General features: G+C 38.6%; 1 protein-coding gene across 2 annotated transcripts in view; it reads right to left on the bottom strand.

Annotated features, from left to right (window-relative positions):
- KITLG (KIT ligand) overlaps positions 1–19,850 on the bottom strand; it is an 88,304-nt gene that overhangs the window by 32,090 nt on the left and 36,364 nt on the right. For both annotated transcript variants that reach the window (XM_077832518.1, XM_077832513.1), the window contains exon 3: positions 7,072–7,134. In XM_077832518.1, the coding sequence (XP_077688644.1) occupies positions 7,072–7,134 (63 nt within the window). The remainder of the gene's footprint in view (positions 1–7,071; positions 7,135–19,850) is intronic.

The following is a 19,850-nucleotide window of genomic DNA, read 5'->3' as shown; positions in this document are numbered from 1 at the left end:
TGGATCTACTCTGAGAGTTACTCAGCTAGTGCATAATGCAAGAACCCTTCTGCTTAATGGAGTTGGTCAGTTTGAACACGTTACATGCACTGCGCTGGCTTCCCATCTGCTTTCTATGCAATTTACCTTTCTACTTTTAATCTATAAAGCTTTGGAGCTGCTACAATAGATACCATTTCCCACTTCATGCACCATAAGAAGTGTCTGATAAAGTAAGGCACTTTCCTCAGTCCCTAGATGTGCACTTTTCAGGACTGAAGGCAGAACATTTGCCGGAGAGGCTCCAGCTATGGGTTTCTTTGCTTGCAGGAATCTGTCAGAACCCAAATCAAAGGGCATTTATTCAGCCAACCCTTTGCCAAAAGTCTCTAAACTGAGGCATTGTCTCTTCCTATTTGTGTCTTGGTGAGTTAGTATTGCTGCTCATTGTGAATACATATGGATGTTAGTTTTTAGATGTGATGCAGCCAGATGCCATGGCCATGAAAGCACTGTACTTAATGAAATACATTGTACAGCCAAAGTTTGCATGTTTTATAGCCACCAATTCCTAAAGGCAATACTGCTGAAAGGAAACTTGTTGGGCCAAAACAAAACACCATTACATCTAAACTATATTTAACTAATCAATGTAGGATGCAAACTGGACTAACAATCAGATTACTACCTATTATAGGCGGTCATAGTATTATATGATGTTTTGGTGATTACAAAAGTCACATTCGTGTTCACTTTATAAATCAGGGAATCAGGATGGATAAAAATCAGTATTTTTTCAATTAAAAAAAAATCAATCAGATAAAAAAATTAAATACACAGTTCTTTTAAATAAACCTATTTAAAATTAAATGTGAAATTTACAAATTATTTAAGACCTAAATTTAATTTATTAAAACTTTGCATTAAATGAAAAATAATATTAAGCAGTACATGTTTTCTGCAAAGTTTTAGAGAAACTCAGAGCACTAAATTTGTGGAAGCCATTGGTTAAGAACCTGAAACTAGAGTTTGCTGAAGTGCTACACCAGTTTTTTAACAGCAGTAGCCTCTTCTGCAGATGCAGAGAGAATATTTTCTTCAATTCAGTTCATTAAAGGTAAAAACCAATGGGATTGAAAAAGCAGGAAACCTTGTTTTCTTCTTCCAATCTATGAATAAAACTGGGTATCAGAGGATGAGATCTACTAGCTCTAAAATCATGAAGGAACCAGTGACCAGAAACAATGAGTTCAATTCATGAACTCTACTTTTTACTTCATTTAATAAATCAGTTTTAAATGACAAACATGTTTTGATAATGTTTTTGATTTTTTTTTTTAATGCATCCAGCACCTTTAAGGTAGTTTTTGTTAATTTTTTTTAAATGCTATTTTGTGCATTTTAATGGAATTTGAATTTCCAAATAGAGTTTGACACAAATCACAAGTAAAAAACAAAGAAATCCTAGTAAATAATAAATGCATTGTTCACTATTTTGTAACTTAAATAAAAATTGTAAAAATTAACGATCTGAATAAATGTAAATTAAGCTGTATAATTGTTAAATAAATATATATAGATATAGGATATACTCCTAGTTAGCAAAAAAAAAAAAAAGCACCTAATTTAGGGTAAATGAACAAGTTTTAAATGTTTACTAATTAATATCTTATCCTCTCTTTAGCAAAGTTACTGAAAAGTACAAATGTAAAACATGATTAAAATCAGTGATTTAAATCACTTTCATATAAATCAATCCGTCCTGCAGGGCATTAAAGAAAACTTTCTGGTCTGAATTAATCTTAAAACTCTTCAGTTACAGACAAAGTAATAAGATCTTAAATTGAGTGTTTAAAAAACCTTAGAGTATTGATTTTTTTTTAAAATACATATTTCATGAGAGGTACCAGATGGGATGAACTGGAAACTAATAGAGAAAACAGTGCAAATAGTGATAATGTTTACTTCCCACATAATTCTGTCAGTTTACTTCACTGATCTGGAAGGATAGGAGGCTAGAGTTGAGTCTAACTTTTGCACTTTTAAAGACCACCCCGATGTAAATCTTTGAGACATGGAAGATAGATATCAAATATCTGTGATTTGAAAGCATGTTATCTGCAGCTACAGCAGCCTGTTACTATTTCCTTGTTTTTGGATGACTGCTGTTTGGGACTCATCAAAAATTGTAATCTATAATATATATTAGACCATATAGGGATTCAGAAAGGACTCACAATAACAAATGATGCAAAGAAAATATTTTGTTCAGCTGAGTTTAATTAGCCTAAGATATCAGGTATAATTTGCACTCCTTGAGGTTAACTTGGGATTTTTGGTTCGTGCAAACCTCCAAGCTTCAATAGAACTCATAACCATCTATTCTGCCCCAGTGCAACACTGATGCCACACACATTGAGGATGGGCACGGGCGTTCATAAATAAAAAGACAGACTATTGTATTTTTGGGGTATAAACCCCCCCCAAACAAAAGAACCAAAAAACAAAAGCCCACAAGCCCTCATGGATTGTTGAGCAAGTCACGTGATTTTTTGATCTCTTGAGATTGGCAATAATGAGAATTTACTGAACTATGTCCACTGTGCATGATTTTGGTTTTCATAATGAAAATTTCACACAGCTCTAGTTACAAGTATGATAGCCAACAACGTTACTTTTTACATCTATTGAATAATACACAGCTAATACAGGACTATAGCAGGGTTCAAAAAAGAGCTAGATAAGTTCAAGAAAGATAGGTTCATCAATGGCTATTAGCCAGGATGGGTGGGGACGCTGTCCATAGCCTCTGTTTGCCAGAGGCTGGGAATGAGCGACAGGGGATGGATCAGTTGATTGCCTGTTCTGTTCATTCCCTCTGGGGCACCTGGCATCGGCCACTATCAGAGGAGAGGCTACTGGGCTAGATGGACCTTTGGTCTGACCCAGTATGGCCGTTCTTATGTTCTATTTATATATTATATAATGTGCACAGTTATTTAGAGACTTGAGACTTTAAGGCCAGAAGGGACCGTCATGATCATCTACTCTGACCTTGTGCACATTGCAGGCCACAGAATCTCACAAACCCACTCCTGTAATAGACCCCTAACCTCTGGCTGAGTTACTGAAGTCCTCAAATCTTGATTTAAAGAATTCTAATTACAGAAAATCCACCATTTACTCTCGTTCAAACTAGCAACTGACTCATGCCCCACACTGCAGAGGAGGGCAAATCCCCTCCTCCTCAGGGTCTCTTCCAATCTGACCTGGGTGGAAATTCTCTCCTGACCCCAAATATGGGGACCAGTTAGACACTGGGCATGTGGGCAAAACCCATCAGCCAGACACCTGGTAAAGAATTCTCTATAGTAACGCAGAGCCTTTCCCCTTCTGTCCCATCACCGGCTGCTGGGGAATATCTGCTACTAGCAGTCACAGATCGGTTACATTGTGAACAGTTTCATATCATACCCTCTACAAATTTAACAAGCGCAATCTTGAAGACAGTTAAGTTTTTTCTCCCCAGAACTTCACTCCTCTGATTATTAGAAATCTTTAATCAATTTCAAGCCTAAACTTACTGATGGCCAGATTATAGACATTTGTTCTTGTGTCAACTTGTTCCTTAACTTAAATACCAGGGAGGAAGAGGAATTATTTATCTCTGTGATGTATTTATAGACAATTATATCTTCACTCAGCCTTCATTTTGTTAGTCTAAACAAGCTGATTACATTAAGACTCCTCCTGTAAAGCAGGTTCTCCAATCCTCAGATCATCCTACTAGCCCTTCTCTCCACTTGTTCAAGTTTGAATTAATCTTTCTTAATTGCACACAGTACTTCAGATGAATCTCACCAGTGCCTTGTATAATGGTTCTAACACTTCCCTGTCTCTACTGAAATACCTCACCGGGTGCATCCAAGGATTGCATTAGTCTTCTACACACTCACATCAAATTGATGGCTCATAGATTTGGGTGTATTGGTCGATCACAGAACGACTTTCTCCTCCTTGGTCACTTCCAACTGATACATCCCCAGTTTATAACAATAAACCTTGCACTTTGCACTGTTACATTTCTATTTCTATTACTCTGGTTTTCAAGGTAATCCAAATAGTCTTGTATGATATTCCAGTCCTGCTCCATATTGGCAATACTTCCCAACGTTCTGTCATCCACAAATTTTATTAGCACGCTCCCACTTCTCATGCCAATGTCATTAACAAAAACATTGAATAAGATTTGACCCAAGACTGATCCTTGAGGAATTCCAGTAGTAACCTCCCTCCAGCGTGACAGTTCTCCTTTCAGCATGACCCGTTATAGCCTCCCCTTTAATCAGTTCCTTACCCTCCTTTTGATTCTCATATTAATCCCCCTCTTCTCCAATTTAATTAATAATTTCCCACAAGGAACTCTATCAAATACTTTACTGAAATCCAAGAAGTTTAGACCTACTGCATTTTTCTTTGGGTAGAAAATTGATTATCTTCTCAAAGGAAGAGATCAGATTGGGCTGACAATCTACCTTTTGTAAAAATATGTTGTATTCTCCCCCAATTACCATTTACTTCTATATCACTAACTACTCTCTCTTTCACAATTTGTTCTAAGACCTTGCATACAATTCAGGTCAAACTAACAGGTCTATAGTTTCCTGGATCACCTTTGTTCCCTTTCCTAAATAGAGGTACTGTATTTGCAATTCTCCAGTCAGAATATGACCCCCGAGTTTACAGATGATTAAAAATCTTTGCTATTGGGCTTAAATTCATTTGTGTGTTCCTTTAATATTCTTGGATAGAGATTATCCAGGCCCTGCAATTGGGTTCAATTACTGTGTTTGAGTTTGACTTCTACCTCGGATGTGGTAATTTCTACTTCCATATCCTTGTTCCCATTAGTCACCCTGTCATGGAACCCAAGCTCCTCATTACCCTTACTAAAAACTGAGGCAAAATACTCATTTAGGTGTTGGTCCATACCTAAATTATCTTTAATTTCAGCCCCATCATCAGTGCTTAGTGGTCCTTCTTTCCTTGGTTTCTTTTTATTTATATGGCTAAAGAACCTTTCAATTTTGGTTTAATTTCCTTTGCAAGGTCCAGCTCTGCAGGTCTCTTGGTAGCTCTCACTTTTTCCTGATGCTTTCTGATCTCCAACAGGTGGCTTTCCATGCTGATCTCTCTCTTCTTCCACTCCTTGCAGGTCTTCTGCTTTCTCTTAATATGCAATCTGCAATGCTTGTTCATCCAGTTTGGTTTGCAACCATTGCCTACATTTTTTTCACCTTGCTTGAGATTCAAGCTTCAGATAGCTTCTGTAACTTTCACTTAAAGTAATTCCAAGCCTTCTCCACATTCAGATCCTGGAGTTCTTCAGTCCAGTCCACTTCCCTAAATCTGTAATTTTTTTTTTTTAAGTTTGCCCTTTTGAAATCAAGGATCCTAGTTGCAGAGGTATTTGTTTATTTTTTCATTTAGTTTAAAATGAATTAACTCATCACTCAAATCAAAGTTGTTCTTTACAACCAGTTCTTCTACGAGGTCTTTGCTTCTTACCAATACTAAATTTAAAATGGCATCACCTCTTGTTGGTTCAGTGACTATTTGGTGAAGAAATCTGTCAGCTATCAGATCCAGGAATATCTGACCCTACCTTTGTGAGTAGTCCTTGTTCTCTGATATATAGCTGGGAAATGAAAGCCTCATAATCATACAATTCCCAGTTGTATTTATCTCATTAAAAACATTAAAGAGGTCTCTATCCATATCCAGATCAGATCCCGGGGGTCTGTAGCAGACCCCAAGCACTATTCTATTGGAGCCTCAGTTACCTTTGTTCCCCAAAGTGACTTTGTCCAACAGATTCTGTTTTATACATCACTTCTAATTTCTTAATAATCTACCTTGTCATTAATATACTATGTACTCCTCCCCCTGTACCTTTATTTCTGTCTTTCCTGGACAGCACATACCCTTCAATTTCTGTATTCCAGTCATGACTATTATTCCACCATACATAATTCTGTTATCCCTATAATATTTGGTTTCACTTCCTGCAACAGTAGTTCTATTTCCTCTTTTTTGTTACCCAGGCTCCTTGCATTGGTGCACAGACATCTTAGTTGTTTCTGCTTGGCTTCATCCAGATCTCTTGCCTAATTAGGTACAATCATTTTACTGCCAGTATTGCCTACGTGACTGCCGTGACTGTCAGTGGTACTTATGCTATCGTTCCTCTTGTTGTTCATTCTCCTATACTCTCTTGTTCCTTTCTGCATTGCTAGATCTTCTTTTAATGCAAGTAATGGCTTAGAGCATATGGTCATTGGGCTATCATTAGCCAGGCATTAGTTTGGTATATTGCTCAAAGTAACTTACACTTTTGGCACTTCTTCCACTCTAAAGATGTCTACACCAGGGCTTTCCCGAATCATTATATTTATTTTTTAAAATTTTGAGCTTATGTCAGTGTAGCAATCTTTCAAATGTAATCCTTCATAAAATGAATTTGAGGGAAACTTTAAAACCAGAACTAATATCAGATCACCCAAAGACAATATTTGCAAGTGTGTATTCTTTAGATCATCACATGATTTGTAAAGTTTTTAAAAAGCATATTTTAAGAGTGGTTATAAACTACAGTATTATGCAGGAAAAAGAGTGATGCAAATCATTACATGAGTGAAATACAATATTGTCCTAATCCCTCAGAAGCTTCATTAAGGAAATAGTTTCAGTAACTATCAGTCTCTGTATTTTCTATTTTTTTTAGCAGCCTCTTACGTACATATTGTGGACATGCGCTTGCCACAAAACATTGTACAGTGTCTTCTCCAACATAGATAAAAACAAGTTATTTATCCAAATAAACAGTATGTTCCCCATTCCCACTCAATAAAGTGGATAATGATTGAAAACTATTTCCCAAAGAAAAGGTCTAAAAAAATTGAAAGTTTTTGCAAGATTTCTGTAATTAGCAAGATTTTATGTGACTGAAGCACTGAGGTCCAAGACATATAGAGCTGCAGCCATCATTGCCTGGCTATTTTATTGGGATTGATTTCAAGTAATTGTACATACCAGAGTATCCATCTTCTGAACATACCTAAGGGCTATCCTATAATCATTTGGAAGATTTCCAACCTAGAACAAACAAACAAACAGGTAATAAAGAATATATTAGTGTTTGGTAAGAAAATGAAGGCTTTATTTTAGTCACTGTAGTTAATATACATTTTATAAAGTAATTAACACAATTTCTAGAAATTACTGATCAGTTGCAAATAACTTAAGTCCGTGTTTAGGGATTGTGTACATAAGAGTGGCTATACTGTGTCAGACCAAAGATCCATCTAGCCCAGTATCCTGTCTTCTGACAGTGGCCAATGCCAGGTGCTTCAGAGGGAATCAACAGAAGAGGTAATCTTCAAATGATCAGTTTCCTGTCGCCCATTCCCAGCTTCTGGAAAACAGAGGTTAGGGACACCATCTCTACCCATCTCGGTTAATAACCACTGATGGAGCTATCCTTTTTGAATTTATCTAGTTCTTTTTTGAACCCTGTTAGTGTCTTGGCTTTCAGAAAATCCTCTGGAAAAGAGTTCCACAGGTTGACTGTGCATTAGGTAAAAAAAAATACTTCGTTTTGTTTGTTTTAAACCTGCTGCCTGTTAATTTCATTTGGTGACCCCTGGTTTGCTTTTCCATTATCTCCCTACTCTTCACAGACCCATGTTGACCTTATTCAGTGGTCATCTCAAGGCAGAATCTAAGATGGTAATACTGTCAAAGAGCAGACAGTTTAAGACTCAGGCTTCAAGGTGAGAATGGACCATTATGATCTAGTCTGACTTCCTGCATATTGCAGGCCACAGAACCTCATTCACTCCTGAAATAGACCCCAACCTCTCTCCAAGTTTCTGAAGTCCTCAAATCATGTTTTAAAGACTTCACCATGCATCCGATGAAGTGAGCTGTAGCTCATGAAAGCTTATGCTCAAATAAATTTGTTAGTCTCTAAGGTGCCACAAGTACTCCTTTTCTTTTTGCAGATACAGACTAACACAGCTGCTACTCTGAAACCTGTCATTATGCAAGGCACTGAATTTAGCCGTATGGAGTGGAAATCTATCAACTTCATGAAAAAACTTGTACAGATACAGACAGACATCAGCTTCCTTTCCAAATGCAAACAAATGGTCGTCATACCAAAAGGACTGAAGGTAAAAAATCCATTACAATCAACATACCACACAGACTATGCTGACAGCTTGTGCCACACGCTCTCAAAGAAGCTGCGGAACCACTTGATCAACATCGTCTACAGCAAACAGGGAAAGATTAAGAATGACCTCTCAAAACTGGATTAAAAAACAACCTTCCACACAAGCTTCCTCGTGGCTGGACTTTACAAAAACTAGATAAGGTATGCATCCGATGAAGTCAGCTGTAGCTCACGAAAGCTTATGCTCAAATAAATTTGTTAGTCTCTAAGGTGCCAAAAGTACTCCTTTTCTTTTTATGGATACAGACTAACATGACTGCTACTCTGAAACCTGTCACAATTTACACTAGTTTAAACAGGTAAGTGACCCGTGCCCCATGCTGCAGGGCAAGGTGAAAACCCCACAGGGGTCTCTGCCAATCTGACCCAGGGAAAATTCTTTCCTGACCCCAAATATGGTGATCAGTTAGACCCTGAGCATGTGGGCCAGATCCGCCAGGCAGATAACTGGGAAAGAATTATCTGTAGTAACTCAGTGCCCTCCCCATCTGGTGTCCTGTCTCCAGCAGTTGGGGATTTTTGCTACTGGCAGTCTCCAATGGGCCACATGCCATTATAGGCAATCTCATCATTTCATCCCCTCCATAAACTTATCAACCTCAGTCTTGAAGCCAGTTAGGTTTTTTCCCCACCATTGCTCCCCTTGAAAGGCTGTTGCAGAACTTCATTTCTCCGATGGTTAGAAACCTTTGCCTAATTTCAAGCCTAAACTTGTTGATGGCCAGTTTATATTCATTTGTTCTTGTGTCCACATTGGTGTTTACCTTAAATAACACCTCTCCCTCTCTTGTATTTATCCCTCTGATGTATTTATAGAAACCAATCATATCTCCCTTAAGCCTTCTTTTGGTTAGGCTAAACAAGCCAAGCTCTTTGAATCTCCTCTCATAAAGTAGGTTTTTCATTCCTCGAATCATCCTGGTAGCCCTTCTCTGCACCTGTTCCAGTTTGAATTAATCCTTCTTAAACATCGGAGACCAGAATTGCACACAGTATTCCCGCTAAGGTTTCACCAGTGCCTTGTATAATGGTTCTAACACTTGCCTGTCTCTACTGGAAATACCTCACTTGATGCATCCTAGGACTTCATTAGCTTTTTTCATGGTCCCATCACATTGACAACTCATTGTCATTATGTGATCAACCAATATATGCAGGTCTTTCTCTTCCTCTGTTGCTGCCAACTGATAAGTCCCCATCTTATAGCAAAAATTCTTCTTGTTAGTCCCTGAATGCACTTTGCACTATTAAATTTTATCCCATTTCTATTACTCCAGTTTACAAGGTCATCCAGATCTTCTTGTATGATATTCCGGCCCTCCTCTGTATTGGCTATACATCCCAACTTTGTGTCATCTGCAAACTTTATTAGCACCCTCTCACTTTTTGTGCCAAGGTTATTTAATAAAAATGTGAAAGAAGATTTGTCCAAAGACTGATCCCTGAGGTACTCCACTAGTAACCTCCCTCTAGCCTGACAGGTCACCTTTCAGTATGACCCGTCATTGTCATCCCTTTAACCAATTCCGTATCCACCTGTCAATTCTCATATCTATCCCCATTTTCTCTAGTTTAACTAATCATTTCCCATGTGGAACTGTATCAAAGGCCTTACTGAAATCCAAGAAGATTAGGTCTGCTGCATTTCCTTTCTCTAAAAAAAAAAAAAAAAATCAGTCATCCTCTCAAAGAAAAAGATCATGTTGGTATGGCACAATATATCTTTTGTAAGACTGTTGCATTTTATCCCATTTACTGTCCACATCTATGTCCTTAACTACTTCCTCTTTCAAAATATGTTCCAAGACCTTGCATACAATTGAGGTCAAACAGGTCTGTAGTTTCCTGGACTACTTTTTTCCCTTTCCTAAATATAGGTACTATATTTGCAATTCTCCAGTGATAGGGTACCACCCTCAAGAGTACAGATTGATTAAAAATCCTTGCTATTGGGCTTGCAATTTCATGTGCCAATTCCTTTAATATTCTTGGATGAAAATTATCCAGGCTTCCTAATTTAGTCCCATTAAGCTGTTTGAGTTTGATTTCCACCTTGGATGAGGTAATTTATACCTCCATATCTTCGTTGCCATTAGTTACCCTGCCACTACCCCTAAGCTCTTTATTAGCCTCATTAAAAACTGAGGGAAAGTATGTGTTTAGGTGTTGGGCCATGCTTAGATTATCTTTAATCTCCATTTTGTCCTCAGCGCTTAGGGGTCCCACTTCTTCTTTCCTTGTTTTCTATTTATATGGCTATAGAATGTTTTACTATTGGTCTTAATTCCCTTTGCAAGGTTCAACTCTGTTTGGCTTTTGGCAGTTCTCTCTTTATACCTACACTTTGACTGCCAAGAGGTAGCTTTCCTTGCTGATCCCTCCTATCTTCCATTCCTTGTAGGCTTTGTATTTTCTCTTAATCACCTATTTGAGATGCTTGCTCATCCAGCTTGGTGTGCAACCTTTGCCTATGAATTTTTTCCCTGTGCTTGGGGTGCAGGTTTCAGATAGCTTCTGCAACTTTCACATAAAGTAATTCCAAGCGTCCTCCACATTCATATCCTTGAGTTCTTTGGTCCAGTCCCCTTCCTTAACTAATTCCCTTCATTTTTTAAAGTTAGCTCTTTTGAAACAGGGACCTTTGTTGCAGATCTGTTTTTGTTTATCCTTCCACTTAGTTTAAATTGAATTCACTCATGATCGCTCGAACGAAGATTGTCCTTTAGAACCAGTTCTTCTATGAGGTCCTCATTACTCACCAATACCAAATCTAAAATGGTGATGGTCACCTCTTGTTCGTTCAGCAACTATTTGTTGAAGAAATCTGTCAGCTATCACATCCAGGAATATCTGGCCCTCCTATTATTAGCACTTGTCCTCCAATCTATATCTGGTCAAGGAGCACACAAGGATCATAAGGCCATTGGGGAAAAACTAAATGAATGCTTTGCATCGGTCTTCACGGCTGAGGATGTGAGGGAGATTCCCAAACCTAAGCCATTCTTTTTAAATGATAAATCTGAGGAACTGTCCCAGATTGAGGTGTCATTAGAGGAGGTTTTGGAACAAATTGATAAACTAAACCGTAAAAAATCACAAGGACCAGATGGTATACACCCAAAAGTTCTGAAGGAATTCAAATGTGAAATTGCACAACTAATAACAGTAGTTTGTAACCTATCATTTAAATCAGATTCTGTACCAAATGGCTGGAGGATAGCTAATTTGACACCAATTTTTAAAAAGGGCTCCTAGCAACTACAGGCCAGTAAGCCTGACTTCAGTATCGATAAAATGGTTGAAACTATAGTAAAAAACAAAACTGTCAGACACATAAATTAACAATGTGTTCAGGAAGAGTCAACATGTGTTTTGTAAAGGGAAATCATTCCAAATTCACTAGAATTTGCTAAGGGGGTCAACAAGCATGGGAACAAAGGAAATCCAGTGGATATAGTGTACTTAAATTTTCAGAAAGACTGACAAGCTCCCCTAACAAAGGCTCTTAAGCAAAGCAAGCTGTCATGGGATATGTCAAGGAAGGTCATCTCATGGGTCAGTAACTGATTAAAAGATAGGAAACAAAGGGTAGGAATAAATGGCCAGTTCTCAGAATGGAGAGAGAAATAGTGGTGTCCCCCAGGGGTCTGTACTGGGACGAGTCCTATTCAACATATTCATAAATGATCTGAAAAAAAGGGGTAAATAGTGAGGTGCCAAAATTTGCGGATGATACAAAACTACTCAAGATAGTTAAGTTCCAGGCAGACTGTGAAGAGCTACAAAAGGACCTCACAAAACTGGGTGACTGGGCAACAAAATGGCAGATGAAATTCAATGTTGATAAATGGAAAGTAATGCACATTGGAAAACATAATCCCAACTATACATATAAAATGATGGAATCTAAATTAGCTGTTACCACTTAATAAAGAGGTCTTGGAGTCATTGTGGATAGTTCTCTGAAAACATCCACTCAATGTGCAGTGGCAGTCAAAAAAGCGAACAGAATGTCGAGAATCATTAAGAAAGAGATAGATAATAAGACAGAAAATATCAAATTGCCTCTACATAAATCCATGGTACGCCCACATCTTGAATACTGCATGCAGATATGGTGCATCAAAAAAGTTATATTGGAATTGGAAAAGGTACAGAAGAGGGCAACAAAAATGATTAGGGGTATGGAACAGCTTCCGTATGAGGAGAGATTAATAAGACTGGGACTTTTCAGCTTTGAAAAGAGACTACTAAGAGGAGATATGATAGAGGTTTACAAAATCTTGACTGGTATGGAGAAAGTAAATAAGGAAGTGTTATTTACTGCTTCTCATAACACAAGAACTAGGGGTCCCCATTAACAGGCAGCAGGTTTAAAACAAATAAAAGGAAGTATTTTTTAACACAACGCACAGTCAGCCTGTGGAACTCTTTGTCAGAGGATGTTGTGAAGGCCAAGCCTATAACAGGGTTCAAAAAAGAACTAGGTAAGTTCATGGAGGATAGGTCCATCAATGGCTATTAACCGGGATGGGCAGGGATGGTGTCCCTAGCCTCTGTTTTCCAGAAGCTGGGAATGGGTGACAGAAAATGGATCACTTGCTGATTACATGTTCTGTTCATTCCCTCTGGGGCACTTGAGGCATTGGTCACTGTTGGAAGACAGGATACTGGGCTAGATGGACCTTTGGTCTGATTCAGTATGGTCATTCTTATGTTGTTCTTGAAATGAAGGCCCTATAATCACACAATTCCAAGTAGTATTTATTTGATTAAAAGAGGTCTCTATCCATATCCAAATTGGATCTTGGTAGTCGATAATGCACCCCAAGCACTATGTCAGAGGAACCTCTAATAGCTTTCTTCCCCTAAGTGATTTTGGCCCAAACAGACTTTGTCTAATCCATTCCATCACTTCTAATTTCTTTGACGTCTACCTCATCATCAATATACAATGCTACTCCACCATCTTTTGCTACTCCACCATCTGTCTTTCTTGAACAACACATATCCTTCAATACCTGTACTCCAGTCATGACTAATATTCCACCATATTTCAGTTATCCCTAGAATATGTGGTTTCACTTCCTGCAGAAGTAGTTCTAGTTCCTCCATTTTGTTACCCAGGCTCCTTGCATTGGTGTACAAACATCTTAACTTGTCTTTGCCCACATTCCTCATCCGATTTCGTACAGGAATTCTACTGTCAGTATCACCTGACTGGTATCAGCACTATCCTTCAGAAGAGTCTGAGTTATTAGTTAATGGAGGAGCATGTTTACATTTCCATATTTTAACTGAACTTCTGGAAATATCTGAAATCTATATGTGGAAAGTGAAACAGTCATTCTTTAAGTAACCTGTAATGCCCCAAACAGGTAGACCCTGGATGAGAAATTTTCCTGGGGGGGGGGGAACCAGTTAAAAAAAACCCGAAACAAGCAATTGCCTGCATCCTGCTCACTAATGCTCCAGTTCAGCAAAGCAGGTTTAATTTTGAGCATGTGTTTCAAGCCATTAAGTCTATTGGATGTAAACACCTGCTCAAGTGCTTTAACTGTGGCCTAAACCTTGTTCAGAAAAGCATCCCCAGTTCTTGTGAACAAGGGACATTCTGTTATGGGCACTTTTACTTAGAAAAGTTTCCTTTTCTGCGTGCTGCTGTAGCAATACCATTTAATTTCCCACACTCTCACTCACTGAATCATTTGCACTAGCAACCACTCTGACTATATACAAAATTTCAAAGCAGTCACTGTATACACATAGTTCTGGTCAGCCGCAATACTTATGCCTAAATAAGTTCAAAATGCTATTGCATTCATATCATGGGGTGAACCATGAGACTCTCACTTTGATGACCTCCATCATTCTCCTAAAGGGAGTTAAAAAGGTCATATTATATAAGAATATGTGCATGAATAGTCACCTTCATGCTCTTATATATTTATATAATTTGACCCTTATATAATCTGTATAGTTTATGACTGATTTTTACTTTTTTTGCACATGCACCTTCCAAAAGTAGAGGTTGAAAAGGTGTCACTGAATTCACCATGCGTATTTCTATTATCTATTGCCCTTTGCTTCTTGATTCTGAGGTGGTGACTCAGTAGAAAGTAGAACTTTAGAAAAATACTGTTGCAGTATATTTGTCCTTGATTTATTTTTAAAGAAAATGTTGGTACTTTTATTTCCTTTTTAAATTGGTTTATTTAATCTGAACCCTCTCCCACTCATTTTTTTTTTAATGCTTTCCTTTCCAATAGGACACCCACACATCATGCCACATTAACAGATATTCTGGTTGCCTTTCCCGTTTATTTGCTGTGCTCAGGGATGCAGCATTTTAAACAGCAAAGACACTGAAGACACTTCTGCTGGCGCAAAATTCCCCATACATAATCTACAGGGATTTGATACTTAGCACTGTCAGCAATAGTATATTATTTTAAGAAAGGTCAGTTCAAGATTAAATTTGTTCCACGTCAATGAACACTACAGGAACAGACATGCATTATGTATACGGTCTACTTTACTGGCATAAAGCCTGTCAAGCACTTTTCATGCACAGTTAAAAAAAATAAAGGCCAAGATTACAGATTTACTGAGAATTAACATCCTTAAAACACCCCCTAGAGATACCAGATTATCATTAGACATTTTTCTCTATGATCAATTGTAGAATTTGTAACTAAAAAAAGGGAATTTGGGGATGGCCAAATCAGAGCATACATTCTCACTATGACCAGAAAGAGCTTTTACTAAGATGTATTTATTAAACATCCTAGGCCAGATCTTTCACAGGTCTAAAATGGCATAGCACAGTTGAAGCCAATGGAGCTATGCTCTGGCCCAGGCTGGCATGGTACTTTACAGATATATGGAAAGATGAGCTCCCTGCTAAAATAGAGTAAGATATGTCTATCAAATTATTAATTCCATTTTGTATTATGTATTGAACATCTGTCTAAACTTGCCCAAGGCAAGCCTATGGAATTGCATTCCAGACAGCTGCCCTGTCTCGGAAAGGTGTTTGATACCTCACTGAAAGACTGTCAATGAGGAGCCAGCAACTTGATTGCCTCTGAACTGCTGACCCACTCCCAAGAGACGTTTTTTAAAAAACACACAGGGATCCAAAGGCAGGGTGAGCATGATTGGCGGAGGGGCTGGAGCATCCCAGTGGAGCACATCCCGAGGAAACTGAGCCCTGGTCTACACTACAAAATTACTTCGGTACAACTATGTCTTTCAGGGATGTGAATAATCCACACCCCTGGGCAACACAGGTCAGTATAACTAAGCACCAGCGTAGACATAGCTACTGCCTCTCCCGTCGGCTTACAGCATCTTCACCAGAAGCGCTACAGTGACGCAGCTGCATCGGTGCAGCTACCTTGCTGTAAATTTGTAGTGTAGACCTACCCTGAGATAGATCTTAATTAAGAGCAGGGTGTTGCTCTGGCAGGTGTGTGGTAGGGGGAAGGCAACTATCATCACATGTAAGGAGGACCTGCAGAAGTGACTTTGGCTATCTTGAAATGGTGACAAACCTCAGACTCAGAGAAGGGATGAGATCAGACCAGGGGTGGGGGGTGCATTTCAAGATTTGTGTTGTGTAACACTTAAGTGCTTTTAAAAAGTACTCACTGGTTAAGAAACTCCTTTACTAAGCTTGTGTTCCTTGCTTTCCTGCCATGTTGTCCCGAAGGAGTTAAACGAGAAGCCCAGAATGGTGGAGCTCTAGGGGTGCATGTGAAAGCTATTGGAGGATGCAGGAGACTCAGGCAGATTTTGGGATATAAGGTGACTGGGCAGCAGCACTGCACATCCGAAAAAGAGGACAGTAGGCAAGAGGTCTGAGTGTGACATAGGGACCCAGAGCTAGGCCAAACGCAGTTGGCTTCTAAGCACAGCAATGGGGGTCAGCTCACTATAGATTAGTGGCCATACAGTGGATACAGGACCAGGTTGTAATACCTGCCCCAAGTTTCCTATTTATAAAAATGAAGCAAGTAAAGACAACATCTGTTGACAGTTGTGATGGACACTATCAGGTCACATAGGGAGTCTCAATATTCAGTTGAATGCTGTCAAGAATGACACGCAAAAAGTTGACTTAAATATAGTTTAAAAAAAATATAGGAAAAAGGGATGAATCCCCATAGAAATGCTTCACAAGTGATACAAATTCCAGTACCCTGCCCTTATCACACAGAGCAGAAAAACAGTACTGTACAAGAAGGATGGAATGTTATGTGCATCTCTGCAATGAAATGATCCAATATTAGAGCTTTGGTTTTGAAAAGTCCTTTTATCATGAGCTATTTTAAGAATTTTGAAAGTCAAAGAAAAAGAAAACTGTGAACGGAACTAAATGGCAACTTTTTATACATCTGATAATTACATAGTACCTATTGCATTTCTCTGTAAATTCACACTTCTATAGTTTAGACATATCTACACCCCTCCTCAGTGATTTCAACTGACAGTGCTGATACTGCAGAACCATCTTCCAAGAATTTTTATCACCTCATACTGCAATTATACCTGAAAACCCAGCTGTTGTTTTCTAGTGGCCACATAGATTATCAAGAGCAGCAGTCTTACTGCTCATACTTAAGGGTGGTGGTTGTTCATGGCAAAAATTAAAAATGTGACATTTCCTTTTTAAATAAAACAGAAGTCAAAACACACCACAGTTTAAGTTGATTTTATATTATAAAAGTATTAAATAGCCATTAGACATAGTTTAAAAGCAGAAAGAGATCACAAATCACCAAATATAAACATGAACATTTTAATAAAACTCTAGCTAATGTATCTTGTTTGATAAAGTATATTATCCATTCAAAAAATAATTAAAACCATTTTAAAACTTGTCACTCCCCCACAATCCACTATTTTGGACTGGATTTAAAGCAAAATGTGTATATATTAATGGTAGTCCTGCTGAGCAGCAAGTTGGCTGGACTGACAACTATGACTCCTTACAAAGGCCTGAAAAAAATCATTTTTTCCCCACAGAAGTTATGGCTGTGATAAGTAAACAGCTAAAGTTCAATATGCAAGCATTCTGAGCTTTGTTTTCTGCTTTTTAATCCTACTCTAGTTTAGCCACTCCTGTACCACCCCTTTAAGTTGGCAGAAACCATGCTGTCCACTTGTGCTGGAAGCCTCCTTTCCAGAAGGTCAACCTTCTCATATTAATTTATTTCCATAATTAGATTTATCAAAATCTACAGGAAAATAAAGTGAGATCTAGCTCTGTCACTAAATTATCAGACTAATGAATTTATGCTCTGCAGTGGTATTGCTTTAGGCAAGAAAATGGAATAATAAACATTGTGATTCAAGTTCATTTTGGGAAAGAACTTGGAAGTTTTTCATCTTGGGACTCATTAGAAGGCTAAAGTGATTTTATAACAAATTCTAAATGAGAAACATGTATTAGCTGCTTAGCTCCAGTTTTAAAATTACTTTAATTTAAAAAAAATTAATTGTTTGCAAATGACTGGCCCATAAAATTAGGAAGTATAGCTCATACATTTCCATGATTCTTTGTGCGAAAAACTCAAAGGCAACACACTAACTTTGTTGAAATAATGTTAATAATATAACACAGGAAATTCAGGGTTTAGGGGAGGGATCAGCAAACTTTGGCATGCCGCCCGTCAGGGAAATCCACTGGCGGGCCAGTACGGTTTGTTTACCTGCAGCATCTGCAGGTTCGGCTGATCGCAGCTTCCATTGGCTGTGGTTCGCTATTCAAGGCCAATGGGGGCTGTGGGAAGTGGCGTGGGCTGAGGGATGTGCTGGCCACCGCTTTCCGCAGTCGCCATTGGCCTGGAACGGCAAACCGCGGCCTGTGGGAGCTGCGATCAGCCGAACCTGTGGACACTGCAGGTAAACAAACCGTCCCGGCCCGCCAGCGGATTTCCCTGATGGGCCGCGTGCCAAAGGTTGCCGATCCCTGGTTTACGGTGAAACTCCTTTGATAGATAATCCTGATGCACGTGGAGTATCTTTTGCAATACAAGGCATTTATAGATCACCCACTGTTTGTACACGTTGGAAACATCTTGGAATAAGAATGATGCAAAAAAAGAATTCAGCTCAAGCTCTAGAATTGGGGTGATTGTTTGTCAGAGGTCAGTGAAGTCACCAGTTCCAGAATTTCCCGTTTTTAGAGCACCCTGTCTTGCTGTCTGGGTCCCTTGCAAATACCGGAAATGCTACCTGAGCCCTCTGCAGAGAGCTCAAGAGCTGCCTCTTCTTCCTAACTATCTGGGACACAGAAGCCCAAGTCAGTGAGGGGGATGCGGGGCGGGAGTACATATAATTTTGTAAAGATCATAGAGGAGTCAAGAATCCTTGGTGAAATTTTGGTCCCATTGAAGTCCATGAGAGTTTTGCCATGGACTTCAGTGGGCCCAGGATTTAACCCCTTGATTTTATTAAAAGTTTGTTATGACTCATCTGACTATTTTTGGAGGGGCAAAATTCTGTGACAAGTGACCAGCCTTATCTGTAAGATGTTAATCTCTGTAAAAAGCCAAGAACTTTAGATTCTTTGTGAATTTCCAAGACACATTTCCTTGACCCTTGAGAAATCCTTAGATAATATGCGAACAGTCTCATGGTGCATTATAAATGATTTCATCTGCAGCCCTGTTAATCAAAAAGGCAAAAATGAAATAGTTTCAGTAACCTTAATATAACTTGTAATCACAGAACAACATACTGTACCACACTAAGGATTTATAATAGGGCAGTCCTAACAAAATTAGTTTAATGAATAAGAATGGTTTAAGTCCAGGGTATCAAATTCATTTGTCTCAGATTGTCAAATTCCATTTTTTTCAGTCCATGGGGTAAGGTATACGTTTAGGATTTTAATATTCAGAATTCACTGAAGAACAACCCACAGACATCAAAGCAAGGTTTTCAGAAAGATAAAAGGTAAAATAGGTCATTGAAGTAGTAACTTAGTCATCATTTGATCAGTACCTTATTGTCTCATTCAATGGGAAAATATGCTCCCCTTTAGGACACCATTTCTGCCCTTTGTTTCTATTCCTACCCCATCCTCCTTGCTTTCCTGCCTTTGGATCTCTGCTCCTTGCTTCCTTCTGCATTTCCTTCCCTGGAGCAGCTTTTACTTTCCACCCCCTGGGGCTTTATTCCTGCCACCTTCTGCATTCTAGCTGCAAAAATGATCAGCAATGAAATAGTTAATGTGGACATTTTTAAAACCTCATCATTAGACTTAAAATAACATCCCAATTAAATTAATGTTAGCTGGGAAGTTTACACTTTGCAGAGTTTATGGCTGTCTAAAGATTCAGGAAGACAATACTAGATTAGTTATACTACTAGATTAGTTATACTATTCTCACTCATGAGGACTTAGGACATCTCTACAGTATAAACTTAAGTCAGCCTATTTTAGGTTGACTTACAGTAACCGCAGTAATTACTGCACTGATTCATATCCACACTGCCCTTCTGTCGGTGATTCGTGTCCTGAGCAGGAGCACTTCCACAGACTTAAGTGGGACAGTTTGAGGGG

The sequence above is a fragment of the Eretmochelys imbricata genome, chromosome 1 (assembly GCF_965152235.1).
Source record: "Eretmochelys imbricata isolate rEreImb1 chromosome 1, rEreImb1.hap1, whole genome shotgun sequence".
Lineage (NCBI taxonomy): Eukaryota > Metazoa > Chordata > Testudines > Cheloniidae > Eretmochelys > Eretmochelys imbricata.
Note: the sequence above shows the minus strand (reverse complement) of the source record. Positions and strands in the feature narration are given on the sequence as shown.